This window comes from Leptodactylus fuscus, chromosome 2 (genome assembly GCF_031893055.1).
Source record: "Leptodactylus fuscus isolate aLepFus1 chromosome 2, aLepFus1.hap2, whole genome shotgun sequence".
NCBI lineage: Eukaryota > Metazoa > Chordata > Amphibia > Anura > Leptodactylidae > Leptodactylus > Leptodactylus fuscus.
Window position 1 is genome coordinate 107,916,945 of NC_134266.1, and position 25,242 is coordinate 107,942,186.

General features: G+C 42.0%; 1 protein-coding gene across 3 annotated transcripts in view; it reads left to right on the forward strand.

Annotated features, from left to right (window-relative positions):
* The window catches only part of SYNRG (synergin gamma), a 102,336-nt gene that overhangs the window by 13,391 nt on the left and 63,703 nt on the right, over window positions 1-25,242 (forward strand). For 2 of the 3 annotated variants that reach the window (XM_075264248.1, XM_075264250.1), the window contains exons 3-11: window positions 1,147-1,271; window positions 4,005-4,135; window positions 6,096-6,201; window positions 8,019-8,130; window positions 8,979-9,062; window positions 11,170-11,366; window positions 12,525-12,767; window positions 13,817-13,932; window positions 19,700-19,824. In XM_075264248.1, coding sequence (XP_075120349.1) covers window positions 1,147-1,271; window positions 4,005-4,135; window positions 6,096-6,201; window positions 8,019-8,130; window positions 8,979-9,062; window positions 11,170-11,366; window positions 12,525-12,767; window positions 13,817-13,932; window positions 19,700-19,824 — 1,239 coding nt within the window. The remainder of the gene's footprint in view (window positions 1-1,146; window positions 1,272-4,004; window positions 4,136-6,095; window positions 6,202-8,018; window positions 8,131-8,978; window positions 9,063-11,169; window positions 11,367-12,524; window positions 12,768-13,816; window positions 13,933-19,699; window positions 19,825-25,242) is intronic. The other variant, XM_075264249.1, reaches the window with a different exon arrangement.

Consider the following 25,242-nt stretch of genomic DNA (forward strand, 5'->3'; position numbering starts at 1 on the left):
TATCTGTTCAATTATGACTCTTTAGAAAATGGCAAAGCAGACAGTCTTCGTTTTTGCAAATTCCCGTTGAAATGAATGTCAAGAACTATTGCATCACCAGTCCTTCATTCTGTGTGACCATGAGACAGGGCTTTGGGAGATTTTTCAGCATATGAGCATATAACCCTAGAAATGCCATAAATGTTTAAATGAGAATTCTACTTGTTCTCCCCTTTAAGCTGGAAACTAACTTTATGCAAATGATTAGGCGTATGAAATACAGTACATAGTTGACAATGGTATATACTTTTACTGTGTAACAGTATATCCTTTTTATTCTCTCCAAATGTATACCCCTTGTCTTTTATTTTCTTCTGGTATCTCCAGCAAGTTTACAGTGGTATTCTCCCCTTGGAGTACAAGAGCTTACAGCACAACTGAGTTTGACCGCGTATCCAACCCGATGAGAGAAAAGTATCACACCCCAAAAACAACTCCTCATTTCAGGGTTTTTTAATCTTTTTTTCACTTCCTCAGAATAGTGACAATCTGGACTCTTGCATTCCTGGCAGGCTATATGTTATCAAATGATTCAGCCCTCCTTTTTCCTGCAGTGGTTTTCAGTGCTCCCCAGGACATATTTTTGTGTTGGTCAACTATTGCTGGGTACTAGATAACAAAAAACTTAGCACATGAGAGGGAAGAAAAAAAAAAACGTGGTTTTTATACACACCAAATAGAGGTCCTACATCAAAGATAACGTGTCTATACCAAAAACAAATATAGAGAAACAAAAAAAAAAAAAAAAAAAAGTAAACAGACACTCAGAATAATGAGGTCATAAAAGACCAGGATTCGTAATGAATAAAATATAAAACTGAAGGGTGAATGCACCCTTACTTTGTAAACATACCCTTAACGGATCATTGAATGCCAAACTTCACCCGGAATCTTCCTCCCATTGTTTTCAGTTGGTGGCAGTGACAGGCCATATATGTAGGATAAGGCAATGTGTGTGGTGGTTGTTGTTTTTTTTGGTATATATATATATATATATATATATATATATTATATATATATATATATATATATATATATGTATATGTATGTATATTAATCTCTCTCGGTAAATTATGTTGATAGAAAATCCACTTTACCTTGTTATAGGCTTGATGCCAATGCAACAACAAACAGCTCGTTTTCCTATGGTACCTGTAATGCAACCAAACGTGCAAAATATGATGGCTGTTGGATATAGCCCTCAGATTCCCCAAGCAGCCATGGCTATGCAGGTAAACTTGTTTTTCTTATTGTATAAATATACTGTACTTTGAATATATGCAGTGAGAATGTAAATTGCTGTTCTATAATGACTTCTTTCTTATACCAATATCACAGAAGACATATCCTATGCATCGAATGTCAAAATCGCTGTTCATTTCAACACAGCAGTCAACGTCTAATTCTAACACCTAGCAGTCTAGGAGCCTTATTATAGTGGTGGACATTGTTTACATTCAAGTTAGGAAGATTCTCACATTCTAGCCAGGCTTGTGCATAATATAACTTTATTTGCAGACATCCCTTCAATTATATGCAACTACAAAGTTTATGCTTCTGGAGTTGTCAGGGCCTTAGGCTAGAAAGAGATGGGCATTTTTAAAATTTACTGCTACATAGCGACAAATCTCAAGTTATTACTATTTGTACACCAACTGCTTTTAAATATCATGTGAATGAGCCATGAAGAGTTGGCTACACGCACTACTGACATACTATCAGTAGTTGTACATAAAACTGAAAAATGTCGTGGTCCCAAACGACTAATGAAACCAGCTTTTCCTACCTTCCTTCCCAAAGCCATAACTTTTTTTTTTTTTTTTTTTTTTTTTTTTTTCCATTTCACAGAGTGGTTTGATGGCTTATCCCCCCCCCCCCCTAAAAAAAAATAGCATTTTCTAATAGAGCTGTCTACTGCTCTGTGAATGCCGTGAGAAGCTGAAAAAAATACATTCACAATGTGTTAAATTTGTAGAAAAAAAACTCATGAACGATTTTTCTTTCTGGTTTTGTTTTCATGGTCCAGTGAAAATTAACACAGTTCATATATTGTGCAGGTCACTGCCTTCAGGGTAATACCAAAATTATATAATTTAAATTTTAATGACTTCAACAAATTTAAGAATTCTTAAATTTTGTTGCATTGTCATATTGTGACACCAGTTACTTTTTCTTATGGTTCTACTTACAAAACTGTAAATGGTGTGGTGGCTATGGAGATCTGATGCAAAACGACATGCCAAGGTTTAAAACCTTTTAGTGAGGGACATATATTTAAGCATGGTTGGTCCTTAAATAATTAATATGTAAAACCTGTTTCGGAAGTTTTGCATATCTAGACAAGAGTGTTTAAGACACCTATACTTGTCGTATAGAGTGCATGACAAAAATGGATGGTGGGGGGAGAGATGCTCAAAGAGAGCTAGTAAGGGATCTCCAACATGACTCCTTTGAGACACAGACATGGACAATGAGAGCTGATGCAGTTAAGACTTTTGTAAATTTCCACCGTTGTACAAGAAACCACGAATCGTCTTGTGTGACGACAGGTGACCAATGTTTTATATTGGGTAAGAACAGTGCTGTGGAGTTAGTCTAAACCACAAACTCCAACTACTCTATTTTTCCACATTCCTATGAAAGAAACAATGTAACAAAGTGCATCTAATTATGCCATATTAATTATACTAGCTTCTGCCTGCAACTTTGTGTGTTGTTGACGTCTGATCCACCTATATTCAGTAAATTGCTGCCGTCGATGATTAGCCTGCTCCGGCATTTCAGCAACTCTCAAACTGGCTGAACTTGTGCCGTGCCTGTGACTGTTCCAGAATCTCAACAGCTCACTGGGACGCCATATAATGAGCGTGTTGTTGATATTGTTGCAGGGGCACAAGGTGGAGGTCATGGCTAACAAATGTTGTGTGGTTTTTTTTTGTTTTTTTTTTGTATGTATGTATGTATAGATTTTTGATACGTGGTTCAACTATCAAGTTTTGACCTATGAATGACTCTATATTAAAGTCCATAGCGTTTTGCACAGGATAAGAACTCGCTACAAGCACTTTATACTTTGTGCTTTTCATGCTGTGTAGCCACTTGTCAGTAATATAGATGAGCGAACACTGTTCGGATCAGCCGATCCGAACAGCATGCTCCCATAGAAATGAATGGAAGCACCTGGCACGCAGACTTTGCTGGCGGCCGGCCGCTTAACCTCCCGCGTGCCGGCCGCTTCCATTCATTTCTATGGGAGCGTGCTGTTTGGAACGGCTGTTCCGAACAGTGTTCGCTCATCTCTAGACTCAGTAACTCTGTGTCTTTGGTGGTTTATTGTCGCAGGTTGACTGCCGTGCCATGTTAAGGAAAACAATATTTACCTCTTTGAGATCGAACAGAGATCATTATCAAATCCTCGGAAACAAATGTTCTCATGGCTTCTGTTTCAGTCCAATTATAACAGTTCAGCATATGTGGATACCAGATGAAAGCCATTAGATGGAATAGAATTGAATAGAACTGGGGCGTAATGGTCACACAGGCTGAAACGTGAACTGTCCTTTTGTAAGGTCAGGAGGAGTTTTGGGTAGCATGTCACACATAGTTTATAAGGGTATGTTAGACTCCCCTCCCAGGATTTCGATGAGATTATCTATACAACTGGCCTTCCATGGATGTTGCATGTTTTGCAAGATTGAGACTCCGGCAAGACCAGTCAATTTGGCTGGAACATTCATGTGTGTGTTTGGTTGTGTTTTTTTTTTTTTTTTTTTTCCCCCCCCCCCCCCCCCTTTCTTTCTTCCTTCACTTCTAACTTTATCCTTCCCACTCTTAAGGGACAAAATAAAAAACAGAATATTTGCAAATATATGTTGTCACTGCAAAAGTTTGTAGGTACCAAGATCTTTTATACATGTGATGTGTAAACTATCCATTTAAGTAATACAGACCTACATTATTGCCAGGGTGGATTACCGATGGGTCCAATGCAGCCTACGGCAATGACATTTGTAGGACAAGCTGGATTTTTAGGCATGGCACCTCCAGGACCAACCTACACTCCTGACATGCAGAAGCAATTTGTTGAAGAACAACAGTAAGTTTGTATACCATAATGTATAACCATGTGCTAGACACTGTTTAGTGTATAAAATGACCACAAAAAAAAAAAGTGTAATCTACTAAACAAATCTGGCGTTCTAGTGTACATCCAATTATGGGCTGCTCTATGTAGTATGAAAGTCAAGTTTATCATTAGCTGTATTACAAAATCACAAAATTGACCTTCTTAGGGTAAGTTCACACTGGGTTTTTTAGGCCAGATTTTGACAGTGAATCTGCGTCAGAATCCGGCTCAAAAAACCGCCTCCCATTGAAATCAACGAGAGCCGGTCATTTCTGTTTTCTGGGGGAAAAAAAAGCGACCTGCCCTTTCTTCAGGCAGATTCCGCGACTGATTCAGCTCGCCCTCGACTCCTCCCTATCGACTAGGCCCATTCATTTGGAATGAGTTGCACAAAAGAAATATCTCTCAGAAATAAGAGCCAAGCAGGAAGATTCTATTGTACATCCATGCTTATTGTGGGAGATTTAACAATCAAAATTTGCCTTAAAACTAACCTGCTGTGTGCCATTGTTATCAAGCGTGTTACACTTTTACATCTTGTGTAGAGATGAGTGAACACTAAAATGTCCGAGGTTCGAAATCCGATTCGAACAGCCGCTCACTGTTCGGCTGTTCGAACGGATTTCGAACCCCATTATAGTCTATGGGGGGAAATGCTCGTTTCAGGGGTAGGCAAAATTTGATACAATTATACTTACCATGTCCACGAGTGATGGTCGGGCTGCATTCCCCTTGAAGTCTTCTCCCGGCGCAGCGCCCCCGCAGCGTCTTCCGGCTGGAATTAACTCTGCCTAGGCATCGGGGCGTAGGCAGAGCCGACTGCGAATGTGCGGTCGGCTCTGCCCGGCCCGACCCCTGAGCAGAGCCGACTGCGCATGCGAGGGCATGCCCGTGCATGCGCAGTCGGCTCTGCCTAGGCTGGATGCCTAGGCAGAGTGAATTCCACCTGGAAGAAGGCGCGGGGACGCAGCGCGGAGAAGACTTCGGAAAGGTAAGAGAAGAACCAGCATTGATTGGCAGAATGTATAGCATTCTGCCAATCAACGCTGGTTCTGCATCAAACCTTAAACTTCGAACAGCTAGTAGTGTTCGATCGAGTACGAGTATTTAGAATACCGTAGTATTCGATCGAACACCTACTCGACCGAACACTACTCGCTCATCTCTAATCTTGTGCAAAAAAGGGTTGTGGCTTAAGTTCAAACACCGTGTTCCAAAATAAGACCACTAATTAGTGGTGTAATTTTGCTCTAGAAAGTCTACCCCAGATTTATCAAACCTCATCATACATTTTCATAAATTTGGCTACAGTTCAGTGCTCTCTAGTCTGAAACTAAGACATTAGTAGCAATTCTGCCATTCCTAGAGCATGCTGTATTTTGATAAACCTTAAAATTCCTAAAATCACAATTGCATAAGCCAAAATGCTGTTGGTGTGCATGAACTTGTTCCCACAGCCTTTTTTCTAGTACTAAAGAAGTTTGAATTGCTGTGCTCCATAAATATGATGTACAATCCTATTCCTTGCCCCTATGCTATGGTCAATAGCAACTACGGTAGCAAAGACCAATCCTAAAGATGGGCAACTCTATAAACCCTAATTCTGAGTCCGTGGTGTGAGACTCCCCGCTGATTAGACGCATACACCTGGGCCTAATCAACGACAAAAAGCCACAATGGAATGTGGATGCTCTACATCGGCGTTCTGACACGGGTAGCCTGTGGACAGAAAATAAAGAGGAACTCCTCTTCATTTTTCAACGTGTGAATGGTACCTTATCTGTTTGCTGTCAGAACAAGGCTGCTTACATGGAAATCAGTGTTGGCCTCTTCATCCTCTGATGCTGTGTCTCTTCTTTGTTTTTTGTTTTTTTGTTTTGGGGGTTTGTTTTTTTAATTTTTTTACTCCCCCCCCCCCCCCCTTTTTAAGAAAAAGGTTTGAACAGCAGCAAAAAATGTTAGAAGAAGAAAGAAAGCGAAGACAGTTCGAAGAACAGAAGCAGAAGTTGAGATTGCTTAGCAGTGTGAAACCCAAAGTAAGATTTCATATACTAGTTGTAAACTTGTATACTAGTTGTACTAAATCTTGCTCTAGCTGATGCCCAGTGCTGCAGACATGCTAATTAAAGTCGAACAGCTGTGATTTCCAACTGCTGTTATAGGAGAGATAAGTGCAGGCTTCTCCATCCTAGGGTTGTAGTCCAGGAGGTGTACTTTGATTGTAAAGAACCTAAAAGCTTCCCTTCTCACTTTGATCACCGTAAGAGTTAAATTTTGGTGATCAAAGTGAAAGAGCCTTCTGATTCACATCACGCTAACTGTTCCCATGCCAGTTCCTCCCTTTTCCTTCTTCTGTGAGGTTGCCTCTGTAATGATAACAAAAGCAGTTTACAGTCCTGTGCTATACTAAACTACTGGTTAATGTTCACTTGGACTAGGGGTCCACAAAAGGAAAAAAACAAAACAAAAAAAAACTGAGTGAGGCTCTATGTCCAGATGGATTACACCCATGAGTATTTAAGGAGCTCAGTCCCATCATTGCTGTACCCCCTACTCTCAATTTTTAGGGAGGGCAATGATGGGACTCCCCCCCCCCCCCCCCCCCCCCTCCCCCCTCCTTCAGCAGCTCTTAAGACCCACGTATCTCAGGATCCGTTAGTACTAGGAAGATGAGCTTGGATTAATTTTAAAGATGATAGTTCTTACAGATTAAGAGCAACCTGCTGTTTAAAAACACTTTCAGGAATTGAGATCTGCATTGGGTTCTCAATGCCAAATAGCGTTTTCACCAGCAAATTGCTCTGAAGAAAAAAGTGCCATCCTGGGAAGACTTATAAATACGTGGATGGCGGGGAAAGGTTGAAAGATTATGCTAATTTAAGCAGAGATATAGTAGACAATATTTATTAATGTATTTAGGTGGTTTGTCTGAAAAAGTGTTTCACATTTTGAAAATCGCCTAATTTTTCCAAATTTCCACCAAATTCCCTATTTCATGAGTAAATTCAAAAATATCAGTTTACCATGAACGAAAAATAAAGTGTCAGTGTAGCTCTCATAATCACTTGTGTAAGTTAAAGGGTCCCAAAGTTGTTACCATTGTTTTCATAGTTATTAAAGGGGTATTCCCATAACTCTTGTTCTGCAGCCTGAAGGCTCTGGGCTCTCTTCACTTCCTGGATTTCTCGACACATTGGTGGGCGGGGTTTCACTTGCTCTATCTGCTATGTTTTCAGTCAGTAATGAGGAATTGGTTGTAAATGCATTACCACAGTATAAAGCTGATGTGGAAACTGTTGTAGAAGAGCTGGATTTGAGTCAGCTTGCATTACATACAGAGGTAACAGACTCGTTATCTCAGCCCTTATCAGCCAAATTCAATTAAACTGACTGATAAGTGGAAAAGCTGAAGATAGACAGCACAGTAATCCCGGAGCTCTCACCTCCTCCCTCCCCTATCTGAGGAGCTCTGTTGCTTGTCAGCCCCTCCCCCCCTGAGAGTAGGCAGCTACCTCACTTGGGAAATGAGCAGAAAAAGCCCAGTGGCCATAGAAACGAAGTTTTGATAAAGCAATGTATTTAGGAAAAGTCTTAAATTCACATAAACTAGTAGTATAGATAGGATGCTTTTCATGGGACAACCCCTTAAGAAGAGGTTTTTAGCAGCAGCTTTTTGGCAAGTCTACTAAAATAGAGCAGTAGTAAACTTGCATTCAAGACTCCAGTGTAAAAGCAATAAATGTGTGGTAAGTGATTTGATAAGAATTTTGCATATGGTTTGTAGCAATTGTTATTTTTAACATAATTCAGTCATGTAATACATATTTTTCAAGTTACATTCTTTTTTTCTTAGACCACTGAAAAATGCAGAGACGATGCAATGGAAGCCATTAAGGGAAACTTGGATGGATTTTCCAGAGATGCAAAAATGCATCCACCCCCTGTATTACATGCCATAAAACCAGGTAATATGGCTATAAATACACATGGGCATTGTGTAGGTAGATTCTACACATTACTGTAAGCTATGCTTATGCTCCCGTGGTAAAGGCTACTTTTCCCACTGTACCTCCTTATTGAGATACAGATTGGTATAGATGCTGTGTAATGGGTCAGTACAGCATGGACCCATAATAAAGCTGCAAGTTGAAGTTTTTTTTTTTTTAGTTTTTTTTTATTTGTCCTGTTTCAGTTCAAGAGGACTTTTCACCATCTGGGGCACATGCAGTTTAATACACTGCTAGAAAGTCGACAGTGCGCTGAATTCGGCTTTCCCGTTCTGTACCCCTGGTGAAGAGCTATCGGTGCCAGCACCATAGCTCTTCACTGTCAGAAGGTTGTTTCTGACAGTCTGTCAGGAACGCCCTTCCTCACAGCAACGTCTATAGCATTGTACTGTGAGACCTAAGTTCTGACAGTGAAGAGCTATGGTACAGGCACCAATAGCTCTTCACCAGGGGCACAGAACAGGAATGCCGATGGTATGCTGAATTCAGCGCACTGTCTACTTTCTAGCGGTATATGACACCGCATGTGCCCCCGATTGTGAAAGGTCCTCTTTAACAGATAACACCAACTTCTTGGTTTAAAGGTGGCAATTAACCTTATATTATATTAAAATTCCTTGGCCCTGGTTACTTAGAGCAGAGATGGTGGAGTCTCCACACCAGGAAGGGTTACTCTTGATGATCAGTTGTTGCCTTCTATATTAATTGTATTAACTGCCCACTTCCCTTGTAATAAATGTGACACAGTATCTGTGTATACCCCCTCAATGTAATTGTGCATGTTTTTTTATTTTTCTTTATTTAAGCAGTTAATGTCACAATATTTCCAAAACCGGACGCCATTGAGCCAATGTTGCCTTCTTGGATTTACAATGACTGCCTTGTACCAGGTATTTACAGTTCATTTTTACAACCTATCTCTTGAGTATTCTAGATACAATTTTTTTTTTCTAGCTACCAATCTGTTGATTTCTTAAATTCTTACTGTTTTGCAATGTAGTTGACAAATTTGCATAAGTTTCCATGAGTTCTTCAGTGACCTCTCCTGATTTGTATTTTCAGTAAATAATTTAAATCCCCGTCATATAACCATTTTTTATAAACCTTTATTGTACTGTTCCTGTGTCATTCCTAGTAGATATGTATAAATTAACCTTCTACATGAAGCTGGTAAACTGAGCAGCATGTCTAAGATGCGTTCATTTGGTTTCTCTTTGGAGATCTCCAATATAACATTCCCTGCATTCTCTAGGATAGCAGCAACCTCCCTCTCAATTCCTCTAGGATAAGCAGTCTCTCATTTGCCAGGCTATAAGTAGCCATGAGTAGAAAAGATCTTTATTCCACATAGAATGTCCAGGCAATAGAAATACACCATATAAACCAAAGTCCCTTTTACGGTTAAGGCTAAATACTATCCTGAGTAAGCCATACCACTTTTTTGTTTGTGGCTGTAAGTGATAGACCACCACAAAGTAGCACATAATTGTGAAGAGGAACGGAAATGATACATGGTGTTCAAAATTTTAATCAAATAAAAATCAGAAAAGTCTGCCGTGCAAGTGTATATATCCCCCTGTACTCTGATACCCCACAATAAAATCCAGTGCAATCAATTGCCTTCAGAAGTCTCTAAATTAGTTAATAAAATCCAGCTGTGTAATTTAGTCTCATTATAAATCCACCTGTTCTGTAAAGGCCTCAGTGGTTTATTAGAGAACACTAGTGAACAAACAGCATCATGAAGACCAAGGAACTCGCCATACAGTTCAGAGATGTGAAGAAGTTTAAAGCTGGGTTAGGTTTTAAAAGCATATCACAAGTGTTGAGCATCCCAAGGAGCATGTTCAATCCATCATCCAAAAATGGAAAAAGTATTCTACAACTGAAAACCTACCAAGACATGGCCATCCAACTAAACTAACAGATCGAGCAAGGAGAGCACTGGTCAGAGAAGCAGCCAAGAGGTCCATGGTCATTCTGGAGGAGCTGCAGAAATTCACAGCTCAGGTGGGAGAATCTTTCCATAGGACAACTATAAGTCATACACTCCACAAATCTGGCCTTTATTTCAACAATGGCTTTCTTCTTGCCACTCTTCCATAAAGACCTAAGAAGTGGCGTTTGCTGTGTCCCCTATATGGGTTGTAGCAAATTGCAAACGTGGAAGAAGGTGCTCTGGTCAGATGAGGCCAAAGTTGAACTTTTTGGCCTAAATGCAAAGCGTTATATATGTGGTAGAAAAGTAACACTTTTCATCACCATGAACACTCCATTCCCACTGTGAAATATGGTGTGGTGGCAACATCATGCTGTACTAAGGCTTTTCTTTAGCAGGGACAGGGAGGCTGGTCAAAGTTGGTGGAAAGGTGGATGGAACTAAATACAGGGCAATCCTAGAAGAAAACATGTTGGGGGCGGCAAAAGTCTTCAGACTGGGAAGGACCAGCTTCCAGCAAGACCATGAACCTAAACATACAGCCAGAGCTACAGTGGAATGATTTAAATAAAAAATATTCATGTTAGAATGGCTCAGTCAAAGTCAAGGCCAAAATCCCATTGAGCATCTGTGGCAAGACCTGAAAATTGCTGTTCACAGATGCTCTCCATCCAATCTGGCTGAGGTTGAGCTAGTTTTCAAAGAGACATTAGTAAAAATCTCACTCTAGATGTGCAAAGCTGGTAGAGGCATACCCCAAAAGACTTACAACTGTAATTGCAGCGAAAAGTGTCTGTACAAAGTATTGATATGGGGGGGTTGGGGGGCTGAATACTTTTGCACGTCACACTTTTCATATTTTTCAGTAACATTTTGAAAACCATTCATTTTCGTTCAATGGGGCCACACTATCATTTTTTATTTTTTTTTTAAATCCCTCAGTGAAAGTTGCCTTGCTTATAATGAATGATTGCTTATAAGAAAATAACAGCATTACTTTTTGTTTTGTTTGTTTTTTAAACTTTTTTTTTTTTCTCTTCCCCCATCACCTACTAAAGATCTTTACAAAAGTATATTAGAAGCAACGCTTTCCACATCAGGAATTGATACAGCCAAGTTGTATCCAATTCTCCTATCCTCTGGGCTTCCTCGGGAAACCTTAGGGCAGATTTGGGCAATGGCAAATAAGACAACTCCTGGGAAACTTACAAAAGAAGAACTTTATATTGTCCTTGCAATGATTGGCATCGCTCAGGTAACTCTTCACCAGTTGTTTTGGTGGATATGTATTATGGAACTGACCATTTCAAGTAACATCTGTTGCATTTACCCTGTCGTCATGTGTGTTAAGCTTGTATTTCTCTCTAAATACAATGCGGTTTTACTGTGTCTTTGCAGTGAATAATTTTTGTCATTGAAGTGCTTATTGACAGGGCTTTTGAGATGAGGTTTAAAGGATACCTGAGTTTTCATGAAAAGCTTAAATACAGGGCTGCAGGGTCTTTCTGTTTGTTTGTTTGTTTTTGTGTGTTTTTTTTTTTTTTTTTTTTTTTTATATTATAAAGTCCACTCAGCGTAACAGAGTGAACAGCACATTGGCTAAAAGGGGGAAACATAGTAGCACCAACTTTAGAGAGGTTTTTCAGGCAGAAAACCGTAACCATTTTAAATTATGTGAATTACGTTTTGGACCAGAATCGCATTTTTTTGTTAAGACTAAGGGGGTGTTCACACTACCGTCGGTGTCCAACAGCTAGTGTCCGCTGCTAATGTCCGTTCAAAATCTTGCACGGACATTAGCATCGGACACTTGCTGTGTCCGTGACATTTTGCATTGATTTAAATGGACATCGGGTGCGTTCTTTTATAGTCCATGCCTGTCCTTAAGTGTCCATTCCCAAAGATGTCCGACTTTTCAAGCAGACAGCAAAAACCTACATGTCGGGTTTTGCTGTCTGCTTGAAAAGTCGGACATCTTTGGGAATGGACACTTAAGGACAGGCATGGACTATAAAAGAACGCACCCGATGTCCATTTAAATCAATGCAAAATGTCACGGACACAGCAAGTGTCCGATGCTCTCAACTTTTTTTTTTTTTTTTTTTTCTCTCTCTCAGAATCCTCAGTTTATTGAATGTGTACAGCAAATGGTTAATGACTTGTCCTTCACTTTTGAATGTTATATAACTTAGAGAATACCTTCTAGCCTGTAGCTAATTAGCTAATTATTCTGTCAATGTATCCTAAACTTGTTCAAGGCAACTGGCAAATATGCTGTATTAGTATCATTGTGCTTCTGTGACGATAAAAGGATGTGTCCGAAAGATATTTCATTACATATACATTTTTGATATTCTATCCATTAATCTATTATCTACCCATTAATTCATTCTTAATTTATTTCTACATTCAGAGGGGAGACAATGCCTTGAATATGGAGATACTGAATCAGTTTACATCTGCACCTATACCGACTTTAAGTAGCTTTTCAGTAACTTTTCCAAGCAATGTGGATGAACTGCACAAAGCATCATCAAGGCCTTCTGTGGCTAAGCCTCTTCAAGTTAGCCAGCCTACAGTCACACGGAAGAGTGGATTGGCAGTTTCAGGCGATGTTGCACAGAACACTTTTATGCCTTCTTCATTCCCTCAACCAGTAAGTACCAGTGTTATCTGTACTCTTAAAATCTGGCATGTGATGACATTTTAGCAAGACACTGTTTTCAAAATGATAGACACAAATCCAATTTTACCCCATTAAAGGGTTGTTCTGTTATGGACACCTACCCCTTTTTTGTGGATAAGGGATTAGTTCGTCACCCACCTGATCACTGGGGAACAGAAGTCCCCCTATGGCAGACTTGTAAATGGAGCAACGGTGTACTTGCTTCAGTGACGCTGCATTCACTCTTATGGGGCTGTGGACGTTGGCAGAGATTATAGTCCTGGCAATATCGTGGAAGTGAATGGAGCGCTGGTCATGCAAGTGCACTGGCTCTGCATTAACGATGAGGCCTTAGGGGGACTTGGTTGCCCACCTGATCTTCGGTCCCCTAATCCTCCTGATCACTGGGGGTCCTGGCAGCCAGACACGAATCCCCTGTCCTGTTCATAGGAAATCGATGTCAATAATGGGAAACCTATTTAATGAATTTCCATGTCTAGCTATACAAGGGTTTGTTTTCTTTGGTATCGTTTCATTTTCCATATAATATAGTAAAGAAGTCCAATTTCTAAAGTTACCAAGTTGATCCAGAATAATACAAAAAAATGTCACAAAACTGATGACTAGCTTCACTCAGATACGCACGTATCACATTGAAAGAAATAGGGAAAAAAGCCTCCCATTGATTTCAATGGGGAGATCTCATATGCCGGCACCCATTCAAGTCAATGAGAGCTGGTTTTTACGCACTCATTCTAAACGTGTTTTACGTTCAGAATGAGCGGAGCGTATACTCCGTGTGAAGGCTCCCTTACGCATTCACGTAGATGGAAAGAAGTATGGGGCACGTAAAAGGGAGTTTCACCCTAAATGGTGCTTTGTATGTTTGTATGGAGATACATTAATTTGCTTGGTGACTCTAAAAAAAAAATCCCTGTTTTATACAAAGACCTAGTGCAAAGTTGCTTTATCTTACATATGTTAGAACAAAGAAATGGTTGTGATTAACCTCTCATACTTGTTTATTGTGGCTTGTATAGCTTTTCAAAGCAGACGATGATGATTTCCAAGATTTTCAAGATGCTTCAAAGTCTGGATCCATTGACGATTCTTTCCCTGATTTTCAGAGTAATACAAAATCCACCTCTTATAGCAGGTAAGCAAGGGGTTTGTTTTTTCATATGTACACAGTTGAACTGTCCTTATGAATTGTTAAGATTGGACTAGTAAAGCGGCTTCTGAATGGACAAAGGTGAAAGTGACAGTTTTTCAAAGAATATGTTATTTCTGTTTGTAATATGTTGTGCCTGGCTTGTATCTGAGATGAATTCTCCAAAAGCTGTTTTGCCCGGGATACCGGCTTAACAGTTTTTAGTGTGTTTGTATCTGCTGGCAGGTGCTGGGCACAACATATGGGGCACTGAAATGGCATATCTATGAAAAAATTGCAATTTTCATTATCAACTGTGCATTCATTCTTGGAAATTAAATGAATGCAACGCTCAAGGGTTAAAAATGCTTGCTATACCACTTGATAAATCCCTTCAGTGGTGTAGTTTCTTTTTATCAACTGTGATTTTTATTGAAAATTTTTTACATACATAGAAGAAAAAAAAAAATAGAAAGGACAAAGAACAAATAAGACACTCTAGTAACAATGGAACAAAGTAACGAAAAAAAACCAGAGCATAAAGAATACAAAAAATATACAGGGGATACACAGACCACAAAGGGAAGAACATGAGGGGAAGGGGATTGAAGGCTGGTCGGAGCACAATAAGCGTCCCAGGATGACCAAACTGCCTGAAATATGTCTAGAGTGTGGTTCAGGGAAGCCGAAAAAAAATTCCATGCTACGTACATCTTTCAGGCGAGCCACTAAATCAGAGCCTGTGGGAGGCAGAGTGCGCTTTCAATGCATGGCAATGAGGGTTTTGGCTGCCATACACAGGTATAAAAAAAACAGTTTGGAGGTATGTTTACCTGGACAGGGAGATTTAGTAGGTAGGTAAGAGTCCGACGTAACCCCTCGAATAAACATCGTCCGGGTGTCGTTTCTAAAGTCTGCGGATTCTACTTTACTGGCAATTCAGGTGCTCTGCAAAAGTGGCATGACATTCAGAAAACAAACTGTGCACGTAAAACCAAAATGGCTCTCCTTCCCTTCTATGCCCAGCTGTTTCCAAACAACAGTTTGTACCCACACATTGCATTAAGTGCATTATCTTGGGGCACAATAGTGCCATACATATGGGCATAAACTGCCATTTGGGCATACAGAAGAGCACAGATGTGAAGGAAGGCTATGTGCTTTTGGAGCCCTGACTTAGATTGTTGGTTTATGGACTCCATGTCATATTTGTAGAGACTAAAATTGCCCCTACAAAATGGGGTCAATTCTTGGGGAATTCCAATTTACTGGCACCTCCAGGGCTCTGCAAAAACAACCTAGCATCCAGAAAGTCCCTCTAAGGCAGACCTGGGCAAAGTCCGGCCCCCGGGCCATATCCAGCCCTCTGACTGATTCAGTCCGGCCCGCACAGCTTTGACTAGGGAGGCGTGTCTGGGGAGGGGAGGCTGTCTAGGGGGCGTGTCTTAGTGCCGGCTGAAGATGGAGATGCGTGTCATAAGGTACTGAAAGATGTAAGGTGAGCTGCAGGGTGGAGAGTGTGTGTGTGTCTATCTATGTCTGTCTGTCTATATGTGTGTGTGTGTCAGTAACCTAGGGGCAGAGATTGAAGGGGAATGTTATACTAGGGCAGAGATGGCAGATGGAGGGGGGAGACGTGAAACTGGGGGAGAGATGGAGGGGAGACATGAAATGAGGCAAATAAAGGGGGATATGAAACTGAGGGAGAAATGGAGGGGGGACATGAAACTGGGGGTAGATGAAGAGGGCACTTAGACTGGGGGGACATTAAACCGTAGAGGAAGCTGTAGGGGGACCTGTCTGTCTCTAGTTGCCCCCAGTTTAATGTCACTCTCCAGCTACCCCTACGGTTTAATGTCTGCTTCCCGATTTTAATGTCCCCCTCTAGTTGCCCCCAGTTTCATGTCCCGCTCCAGCTGTCAATTTATTGCCCCCCTCCAACTACCCCCACTGTTTAATGTCATCCTCCAGCTGCCCCAGTTTCATGTCCCCTCTAGTTTCCACCAGTTTATACTGTGGCACCAGGAGAGGGACTTAATACTATGGGGCAGTTGGAAGGGAACATTATAATGTGGGGGCATATAGTGTTTGGGTGACTGTAGGAGGATTATACTTTGTGGGGGCACATGGAAAGATGATTGGGAATGGGCGGAGTCAACGTATAAGCCACTTTTGGCTTTGGGTCAAAAATCGCAACAAAATCTGCAAAAATAAATAAATCTGTGTTTCCGCACCATGGGGCCTTAACCTAAATCTGTACTCCAAAAGCTAAAAATCACATTGCTACTTCCCTTCTGAGCCCTGTTGTGTTCCCAAGCAGCAGTTTACACCCACATATACAACATCTCTCCACCTGGTATAGCCCACTTAATAGTTTTAGGAGTGCAGGTCCCTGACACAAACTGGACACAATGTATTGAACACCAAAATTTCATACTTCTCTTAAAATTTCAATATTCACTCTGTACATTATTTTTTGGGAGGCATGCTTGAGCTCAAAATGATAATACTCCTTGAGAAATTCCTTGGGTTTACTTTCTAAAATAGGATCATTTCTTGGAGTTTCCATTGTATTGGTACTCTAGGGGCCCTGCAAATGCAACATGGCACTTGAAAACTATTCCAGCAAAATCTGACTTGTATAATCCAAATATCATTCATTCTATTCTGAGCCCCACAATGCACCCATACAGAAATTTACAACCACGTATGGGCTATTGCCATGTATTTGAAAGTGATTGATGGAGGGTTCCTTTTTAGAAAGCCCTTCGGACCTGAAGTGGGCTCTAAAAAAATTTTTTCCTGAATTTTATCCTGTAAATCTGGAAAATCGCATTTACACTTGTAAGTCTTCTAACATCCAAGATAAAGTAACTGCCAAAGTTACTGCCATATAAAGTGAAAAATGGGGCCGTGTCCATGGGGCCGTGTTTGCTGTGGTCTGCAAAATTAACCAAAATTAAAAATGTCTCTCTACCACTAAAACCAAATGGACGTCAGCATATTTTCACTAATATCAATGAGTTCACACATACTCTAGTCTGATTATTGAAAAGATATATAGAAAAACCGGCAACTGGCAGAGTGCTAAAGGCAGCAAAATCCGTAATAGACTTGAAAAATAAAAATGACGATATGCAAGATTAAGATGAATTGGTTCTGTTTTATTGCTCCAAGGACATGAACAACAGCTTAAAACGGCTACGCGTTTCAACACCGGGCGGGTGTCTTCTTCAGGCCACTAAAATATACAGTAACAGACAAATACTAGAATTAAAATCAATAATCAAAACATGATAAAACTTAATCATAAATAAATGAATAAATACATAAATAGATAGAAAAAAACGGTAGTAATCATAATAAAATAACATAGTACATATAAAATATCAGGTATAGGAGATATGATTGTCTCAGCAGCTCTAAGCAAAAGTTTTTAGAAAAAGAAACAGAGAACCATGGTAAGATTTGGTTGACAGATAACTAGATACATACATGAGTAAACAGATAGATGGAAAGGTGGTAATGTTCATAATAAAAAGTCATATGATAGATATCAAATATCAAGTATAGGGGAGCATGCTTGTCCCAGCAAGCTCTGAATAAAGGGGAAAAAAAAAAAAAAAAAAAAAGTATAGTCATGTGCAGTTCTACATAGGCTAAATCAAAAACTTTGGACATATGGAAAGTTGGGGGTCCCCAAAACCTAGACCAACATCCTAGTAAGATGGTGATGCGCAAACTTAAAGTTGCTAAGTAAGGTGGTAAAGTGGTAGTATAGTGATAAAACAAGAAATCCCCATATAGCATGTCATAGGTTGCAATAAACACATTCTTTTGTATATTGGTTGTGGATCCCTGTAAGGGCTATAGTGTAATGCTAATGGGTAATGAGGAATTACTTACAGCAGGAAGTGTCCAGCAACAGCCTTAGAACCAAGTCAGGCCTTGTAGTGCCATGAGGGGTATATATACCCTGATGTGGGAGGGGAGAAGAAAAGGGGAAGAAAAAAAAAAAAAAAAAAAAAAAAAAAAAAAGGGGGGGGGGAGGTATAAGGGAGTAAGCTTGTCTCTGCAAGCAAGCTATGAATAAAGACAAAAAAGACAAAAAAAAAAAAAAGGGGGGGGGGGACAGGAGCAAAAAGTAGCAAATATAATGCATGTAAGGGCATAAAGTGGATAAACAAGTAGATACAGAGAGTAGCAAAAGCATGACGCATATCAGCGAAGTGGAATAGACAGTTTGTGATGTATAACAATACATAAATATATCATTAATGATATGGAGGTACACATAGTAAATAAAACTAGTCTGATTATCATGGACATGTGAATAAGCCCTAATGCTTGGTTTAGATGGTATGTGGTTTTTTTTTTTGTGTTTTTTTTGGGGCGGGGGGGGGGGGGGTGCTTACTAAAAAACTGCTTGCAGTTCCTAATTTCAGTTTATAAGTTGCATATTTGTATATTTCGGCTATGCTGACAGAATAGTTGTCTGTTTACTGTGATTTTTATACACTGAAAGTAAGTAGAATGACTGGAAGTAGAGATCTAAAAAATCATGGGAAAATTGATACAGAAAGCATATTGGTAAATTGTCTTTAACTTTTCTTTAAACAAAAGTTAAAGGGGTTTACCCATCTTACTGTTTCAGCATTCTGCCTGTTGTCTCTTCACTTACTATATCCCCCCCCCTTCAGTGGCGTAACTAGGAACGGCGGGGCCCCGTGGCAAACTTTTGACATGACCACTCCCAACCGACGCCCACCGAACGCCCTGACAGACACCCCCCCATTCCTGTGCTCTCTATTATTCCCCTTAGTGGCCCCTGCACACCGCATTATACCCCATAGTGGCCCCTGTACACAGTATTATACCCCATAGTGGCCCCTGCACACAGTATTATAACCCATAGTGGCCCCTGCACACAGTATTATGCCCCACTGTGGACACCCATGAACCATTATTATACTCTGGGGTCTTTTCAGACCCCAGAGTATAATAATCAGAGACCCAGAGGGAATACCAACATAATAAACACTGTTACTTACCCATCTCCGGCTCCGCTGCAGTCCTTGGTGGAGTGGGCCTTCTTCAATGACGTCCAGGACATCACATGACCGGCCATTTGATATCAGGGAGCGTCCAGAAGTAGGCCCGAACCTGTGAGGAGCGCGGAAAGGTAAGTAACATGGTTTTTATGTTCCTTACCTCCCCTGGACCTCCGATCATTATATTCTGAAAAGACCCCCCCGAGTATAATAATGAGGTTTGTGGGGCCCGTGACGTCACTTACCGATCCTGGCTGGAGTAACTCCAGCCGGTAACAGCCTATTAAGAAAAGAAAAAAACTGCAGCGATAGCGGCTGTCGCCAGGCCCCTAATGACCCCAGCCCTACCCCAGTAGTTACGCCACTGCCCCCCTTGCTGAACAGGACACTGAGGTATCACAATATTTCTGCAGATCAGATAATATGCTGATGAGAATGGACTTAGTGTTATCTGTGTGTTGACATTGAGAGATAACAGACTGCTTTATCAGCAAACTGCAATTGGCTGTCCTGCCGCAGACAAGTGAGTGACGTCACTTGTCCTAACTCACAGTTCCGTGGTTACAGCAATGCTGCGTAAACAGTGGGAGGTATAAGTTCTCACAGCAGGCAAACGAAGCTGCCTTTCTAAAGCAATATATTCAGGAAAAGTCTGTATGTATATTAACTAAAGCCATGTAATACCTATTTCTTAAGTTTATTATTTCTTCTTTTATCCCTAGTGTGCCCACTCCACTAATTCCAGTGTCTGGAACTGTAGCAAACTCCTCTACTGTGACTGATAAATATGCAGTATTTAAAACTCTCAACGTGAAAAGCAGTAAGGAACCCACCAGTAATGTTTCAGGTAAATGTGATCAAATCTATTTGATTGGATTTTCACAGGTGTGGGTTTTTGTTTTGTTTTTTTTTAAGCTAAAAAAGGAAGGTATTGTATTGCAGGAATGATTCATACTACTTTGGATTCGCACAGTTTCCAAGTCATTAACCATTCTTTTGTTGTTTGTGGTTTTACTTTATTGTTGACACATATGAAGGGGACTGTTCTTGGTCATATCAATTGCAGAGTAATCGTCCTTCTCACATAGTCTTTTGGGCTTTAAAGAAATCCTTTCCCTGCCTCTACCAGTTCCAGTTGTTAATGTCTGTTAATAGTACAGTTAGTTTTGGTGCCTGTTGTGCTATTTAAGCTTTTTAATGTCAGATGGGGCATTGTCAGACGGGTGTGTGACACTGGCTGCCTTTGAGTATTGAATTCAAGCTCAGAATCACACCCCTTCTCTGCTCCTGTCTGTCTGTACAGAGACTAAATTATTTTATTAGCTTGTTTATATAGCACCATTAATTCCATGGTGCTGTACATCTGCGAGTTTACATACGGTACACAAAATGTACAAAACAAACATAATACAAACAGTGACTGACTGGCACAGTGGGATAGAGGGCTTACAGTCTGAGGAAAGGGGGATAGAGACAGAAGGTGAGGGGAGAGGTTGTTGAGATGGTGATGTTGTGGCAGTAGTGTTATTGGAGGTTCTAGGCTTTCCTGAATAGGTGTGTCTTCAGAACTTTCTTGAAGCTTGTGATTGTGTCTGTCAGTCTTATGTTTCTTGGAAAGGAGTTCCAGAGTATGAGGGGATTTACGGGAGAATTCTTGGAGACGGTTGTGTGAAGAGTGGTTAAGAGCAGAGCAGAATAGGAGGTCTTTGGAAGATCTGAGGTTACGTGTGGGCAGGTAGCGGGAAATTGGGTATGGAGGGGACAGGTTGTGGATGGCTTTGTATGTCTGGATTGGTAACTAGAACTCTGTTTGCTGGGTAATGGGTAGCCAGTGAAGGGACTGGCAGAGGCGTGTGGCTGATGAAGAACAGAGAGCAGTGTAATAAGCGATCAGCACAGTTTAAGGTGGATTGGAGGGGAGCGAGTGTATTTGCTAGGAGGCCATGAAAATGAGTGTTAGAGTAATCTAAACAGGAGATTATGAGGAAATGGACTTCCCTCTTTGTAGTTTCAGGGATGAGTAGGGAGCGCATTAAATGGATGTTCTTGAGTTGGAGGCGGCAGGAGGTGTTGAGGGTTTGGATGTGGGACTTGAAGGATAGGTCAGAGTCCAAGGTTATCTCAAGGCAGCGGACTAGTGGGACAGGGCTAAGCGTGGTTCTATTAACTATAATAGATGAATCAGGTAGAGGGGCCATATGAGGTGGGGCGAAGATAATGAACTCCTGTTTTCTCCATGTTGAGTTTGAGAGAGTGGGAGGAGAGTAAGGAGGCTATGGCTGCTAGACACTTTGGAACTGTGGACAACAGGGAGGTTATGTCTGGTCCAGAGAGGTGTATTTGAGTGTCGTCAGCATAGCAATGGTATTGAAAACCATGAGATTCTATGAGTTGGCCGAGGTTGTAGATGGAGAACAGGAGGGGTCGAAGGACTGAGCCTTCGGGGACACCTACAGAAAGAGGGCGTGGCAAGGTGTTGGTGTCCGAGTGGGAGATGTTGAATATGCGGTTGGTGAGGTATGAGGAGATCCAAGAGAGGGCCAGGTCTGAGTTGCGAAGGGATGAGAGCATTTCTAATAAGAGGGAGTGGTCTACTGTGTCAATGGCAGTGGTGAGGTCAAGGAGGAGGAGGACAGAATAGTGAAATTTTATGTTGTGTAAGCCGATGGCTGGTCAGGTAATGGAGGGGGTGTAGATCTCACCCAGACTACTAAGGTGGGTGAGATGAGAACTCCAGAAAGAACATTTCTCAGCAGATAACTATCGTCTGCTGAGGGTTATTTCAAAGTTCCAGTTACTGGGCTGGATTTTTAGGAATGGCATGTAGGATTGTTAGTGGGACCTGTCATTCCACCCCCCTCCAGTCCACACTTTGGGTATGTTCCGACAGCGACTCAGCTGCAGAGAGGTCATATTTTTGGAGTTGTGTCCTGAATGACTCAACTGGCTCTTGATTTCTGTAATTCTAGGTGAGGTAACCTATTCTATGTTTAGTTAGAGCCTAGCCGGGCAGGTATTTATTTTTGTATTGTTTCCTTTTGTTGCTGCACTACCTTTTTGAATGAAAATAAAACTCTACCTTTGTTTTTGGACTCAAGAATCTGGACTTTTGTGTTTATGCCACCCCACCTAGCAACCCCAGACCCTGACAGTTGGATGCTGGATTTTTTACATAACCCTTGGAGTGACCATGGCTTTGGCAGTTAGGTCATTAGTGACTTTGTTTAGGGCAGTTTCTGTAGCATGAAGGGGTCTGTAGACTCACTGAAGTCTGTGAAAGAGCACGTTGGATGAGTGATAGGACGATAGTTCGAAATGAACATGTTGCTCAAGCAGTTTTGAAGCGTACAGGAGCAGTGAGATGGGGCAATAGTTGGCTGGAGAGGACGGGTTGAGGGTCGGTTTTTTTAAGTATACTGTGACTGTGGCATGTTTTGAAGGTGGAATGTAATGATCCAATGCTTGGGGATAGGTTGAAGACATGGGTTACTGCCAGAGTAAAGACTTCAGTGAGTTTTGGGATGATATGTGACTGGATCGGGCCAAGCACGCAGGAGGTAAATTGAGATTTAGAGATTAGGGTGGAAAGATTTTCACCATTGACAGTGGAAAAATAGGTTAAAGGTCAAGAGCACAGAGCAGTTGAGTGGAATGGTTGCTGGGGGTGTAGGGTGAGACTGTTTCTAATAGAATATGCGGTAGTTACGTAGTAGAGGAGGTTGGATGAAGACTCAGGTTCATCAAACCCAGCTTATAATTCTCCATTGTTGATCCAGAGGAAGGCAAAAAAATCCCTCAAAACTCTCCATGAGGCTTATGCCAAATGTCCCATGTCCAGTTAAATTCCTTCCAACTCCAATGTGGCAATTGATATAAGTCCGTGGAAGAACTTGTCCTTGCCAAAATCTAAAACTTTATAACCGGTAATATTTTTGTATTCGAGAAAAGAATCCAGCCCCTCTATGAACTTGCACGATGAATCCACCATCATCACTTCCTATGGCAGTGAGTTCTATAGCCACGCTGTTTTTATACTAAAAAATCCACGTTGTTGTTAACATTTTCTCTCCTGACCAGCCACAATAGTAATGAATAGCATCTCCCATAAAATAGTGAGAGAAAAAAAAGAACCTTTAAAAAAAAAATATATATATATATATAACAATAGGACAAATTTAGTGCAGTTTGCACACTGTGCAACTCCAAACTGAGTAAGGGGCTCTGAAAACCTTACCACCTCAGGCATGCCCCGTCATTTGGAAGGCAAGCACTGGGCTCAGTGGGAGAGAACAAACTCAGGACAATCGTCGTCTGGCGTTGCCGCCACTGCCTCTTCTACTGTGTCCAGTGCTGTTGCTGCAGTCAAGACCACCAGCCAGGACACCTCCACATCTGCCTCTGTCACTTTGGGGACTTCACCCTCATCCTCCCTTTCTCCTGCCTCCAGTCCTTCTCCTACACCATCATGCGCCTCTTCCCAGCAGACCACCATCTCTCAGGCGTTTGACCGCAGGCAAAAAAAAAAAGCACAACCCACCCATATGCCCAAGCCTTAAGCGGGCACATGTCCAAACTGCTGGCCCTGGAGATGTTGCCGTTTAGGCTTGTGGAGACTCAGGCCTTCCGTGACCTGATGGCAGCTATGCACCTTGCTATGCCGTCCCTAGCCGTCACTACTTTTCCCGGCGTGCCATCCCCACCTTGCACCAGCACGTGTCGCAGAACGTCAGGCTTGCCCTTAGTTCCGCACTTTGCGCTAAGTTCCACTTGACGACCGACGCGTGGACAAGTGCATGTGAACAGGGACGCTACATATCACTCTCTGCACACTGGGTGAGTGTATTGGAGGCTGGGACTGGGTCGCAAAGTGGGGGTGGCCTACCTCCTCTCTCCACCCAAGATTCCTGGCAGGGGTTCACAACCCTGGAAACGCTGCAGGACTGGCGTGGGGAGATGTCAGCAGGCCGCGCTAAAGCTCATCAGCTTGGGGGACAGACGGCACACTCCCTCCGAGGTGAGGGATGCCATCCTCGATGAGATGGCAATGTGGTTTGCGCCGCTGCACCTGTGCCCAGGCATGATCGTGTGCAATAACGGCCGGAACCTGGTAGCAGCTCTGGAGCTTGCCAGTTTTCAACTTAGTGGTGCAACGGTTTTTAAAAACTTACCCCAACGTTCATGAACTACTGGTGAAAGTGTGGCGCTTGTGCGCCCACTTTCGTGAGTCGACAGTAGCCGCTGCTAGCCTCCGAACCCTCCAGCAACGCCTACATCTGCCCGAACACTGGCTGTTGTGCGACGTCTCCACACGCTGGAACTCGACGTACCACATGTTGAGCAGGGTATGCGAGCAGCAGAGACCCTTGATGGAGTACCATCTCCAAAACCCAAGGGTTTCTCAAAGTCAACTCCCGAGTTTCTGCACCATGAGTGGCCATGGGTGGCAGACTTGAGCGAGATCCTACGTTTCTTTGAGGAGTCCACCAAGAGGGTCAGCTGTGACGACGCACTAGTGAGCGTAAACTTCCCGCTACTGTGTGTGATGCGAGAATCCCTCATCGCCATCAGAGATAACGCATTGCATGCTGAGGAGTCTGGGATAGGAGCAGACCATCCTAGCAGGATAGTTGGTGCACACTCCTGTCAGCTTCTTAGCCTGTAATGATAGAGGAGAAGGAGGAGGAAGTGGCAGATGAGATCATTGTCACACACGAGGCTTGCGGGGAAGTTTAGTGCGTCCCATTGCTTCAGCGCGGATGAGGCAAAGGGGAGGAGGAATTGGACAGAGACCCTTCTGGTGGGGGGCAGTGAAGTCATGCCAACTAACACTCTGGCACACATGGCTGGCTTCATGTCGGGCTGCTTTTCCAGTGACAAACGCATTGTCAAAATCCTGGAGAGCAACCAATACTGGATTTTTGCAATCTTTGACCCCCGGTATAAAAATAATATATCGTCTTTCATTCTGGTAGAGGGGAGGGCCAATCGCATTCATGATTGCCACAAGCAACTTGTGCAAAATATGATGGAAATGTTTCCATCAACTCTTGTTGGCGGCAGAGAGGACAGTTCCTCCAAGAGGCTAACAACTGCCATCCGGTCCACACCCAGCAGGGGCGCACACTCCAAGGTCTGGGACACTTTAATGGCACCCCCTTGCCAAACTACCATCACTGAGGGGCCTAGTGTCACCAGAAGGGACAAGTATATGCGCATGTTGTGTGAATACCTGCCCGACCACAGCCCTGTCCTCTCCAATCCCTCT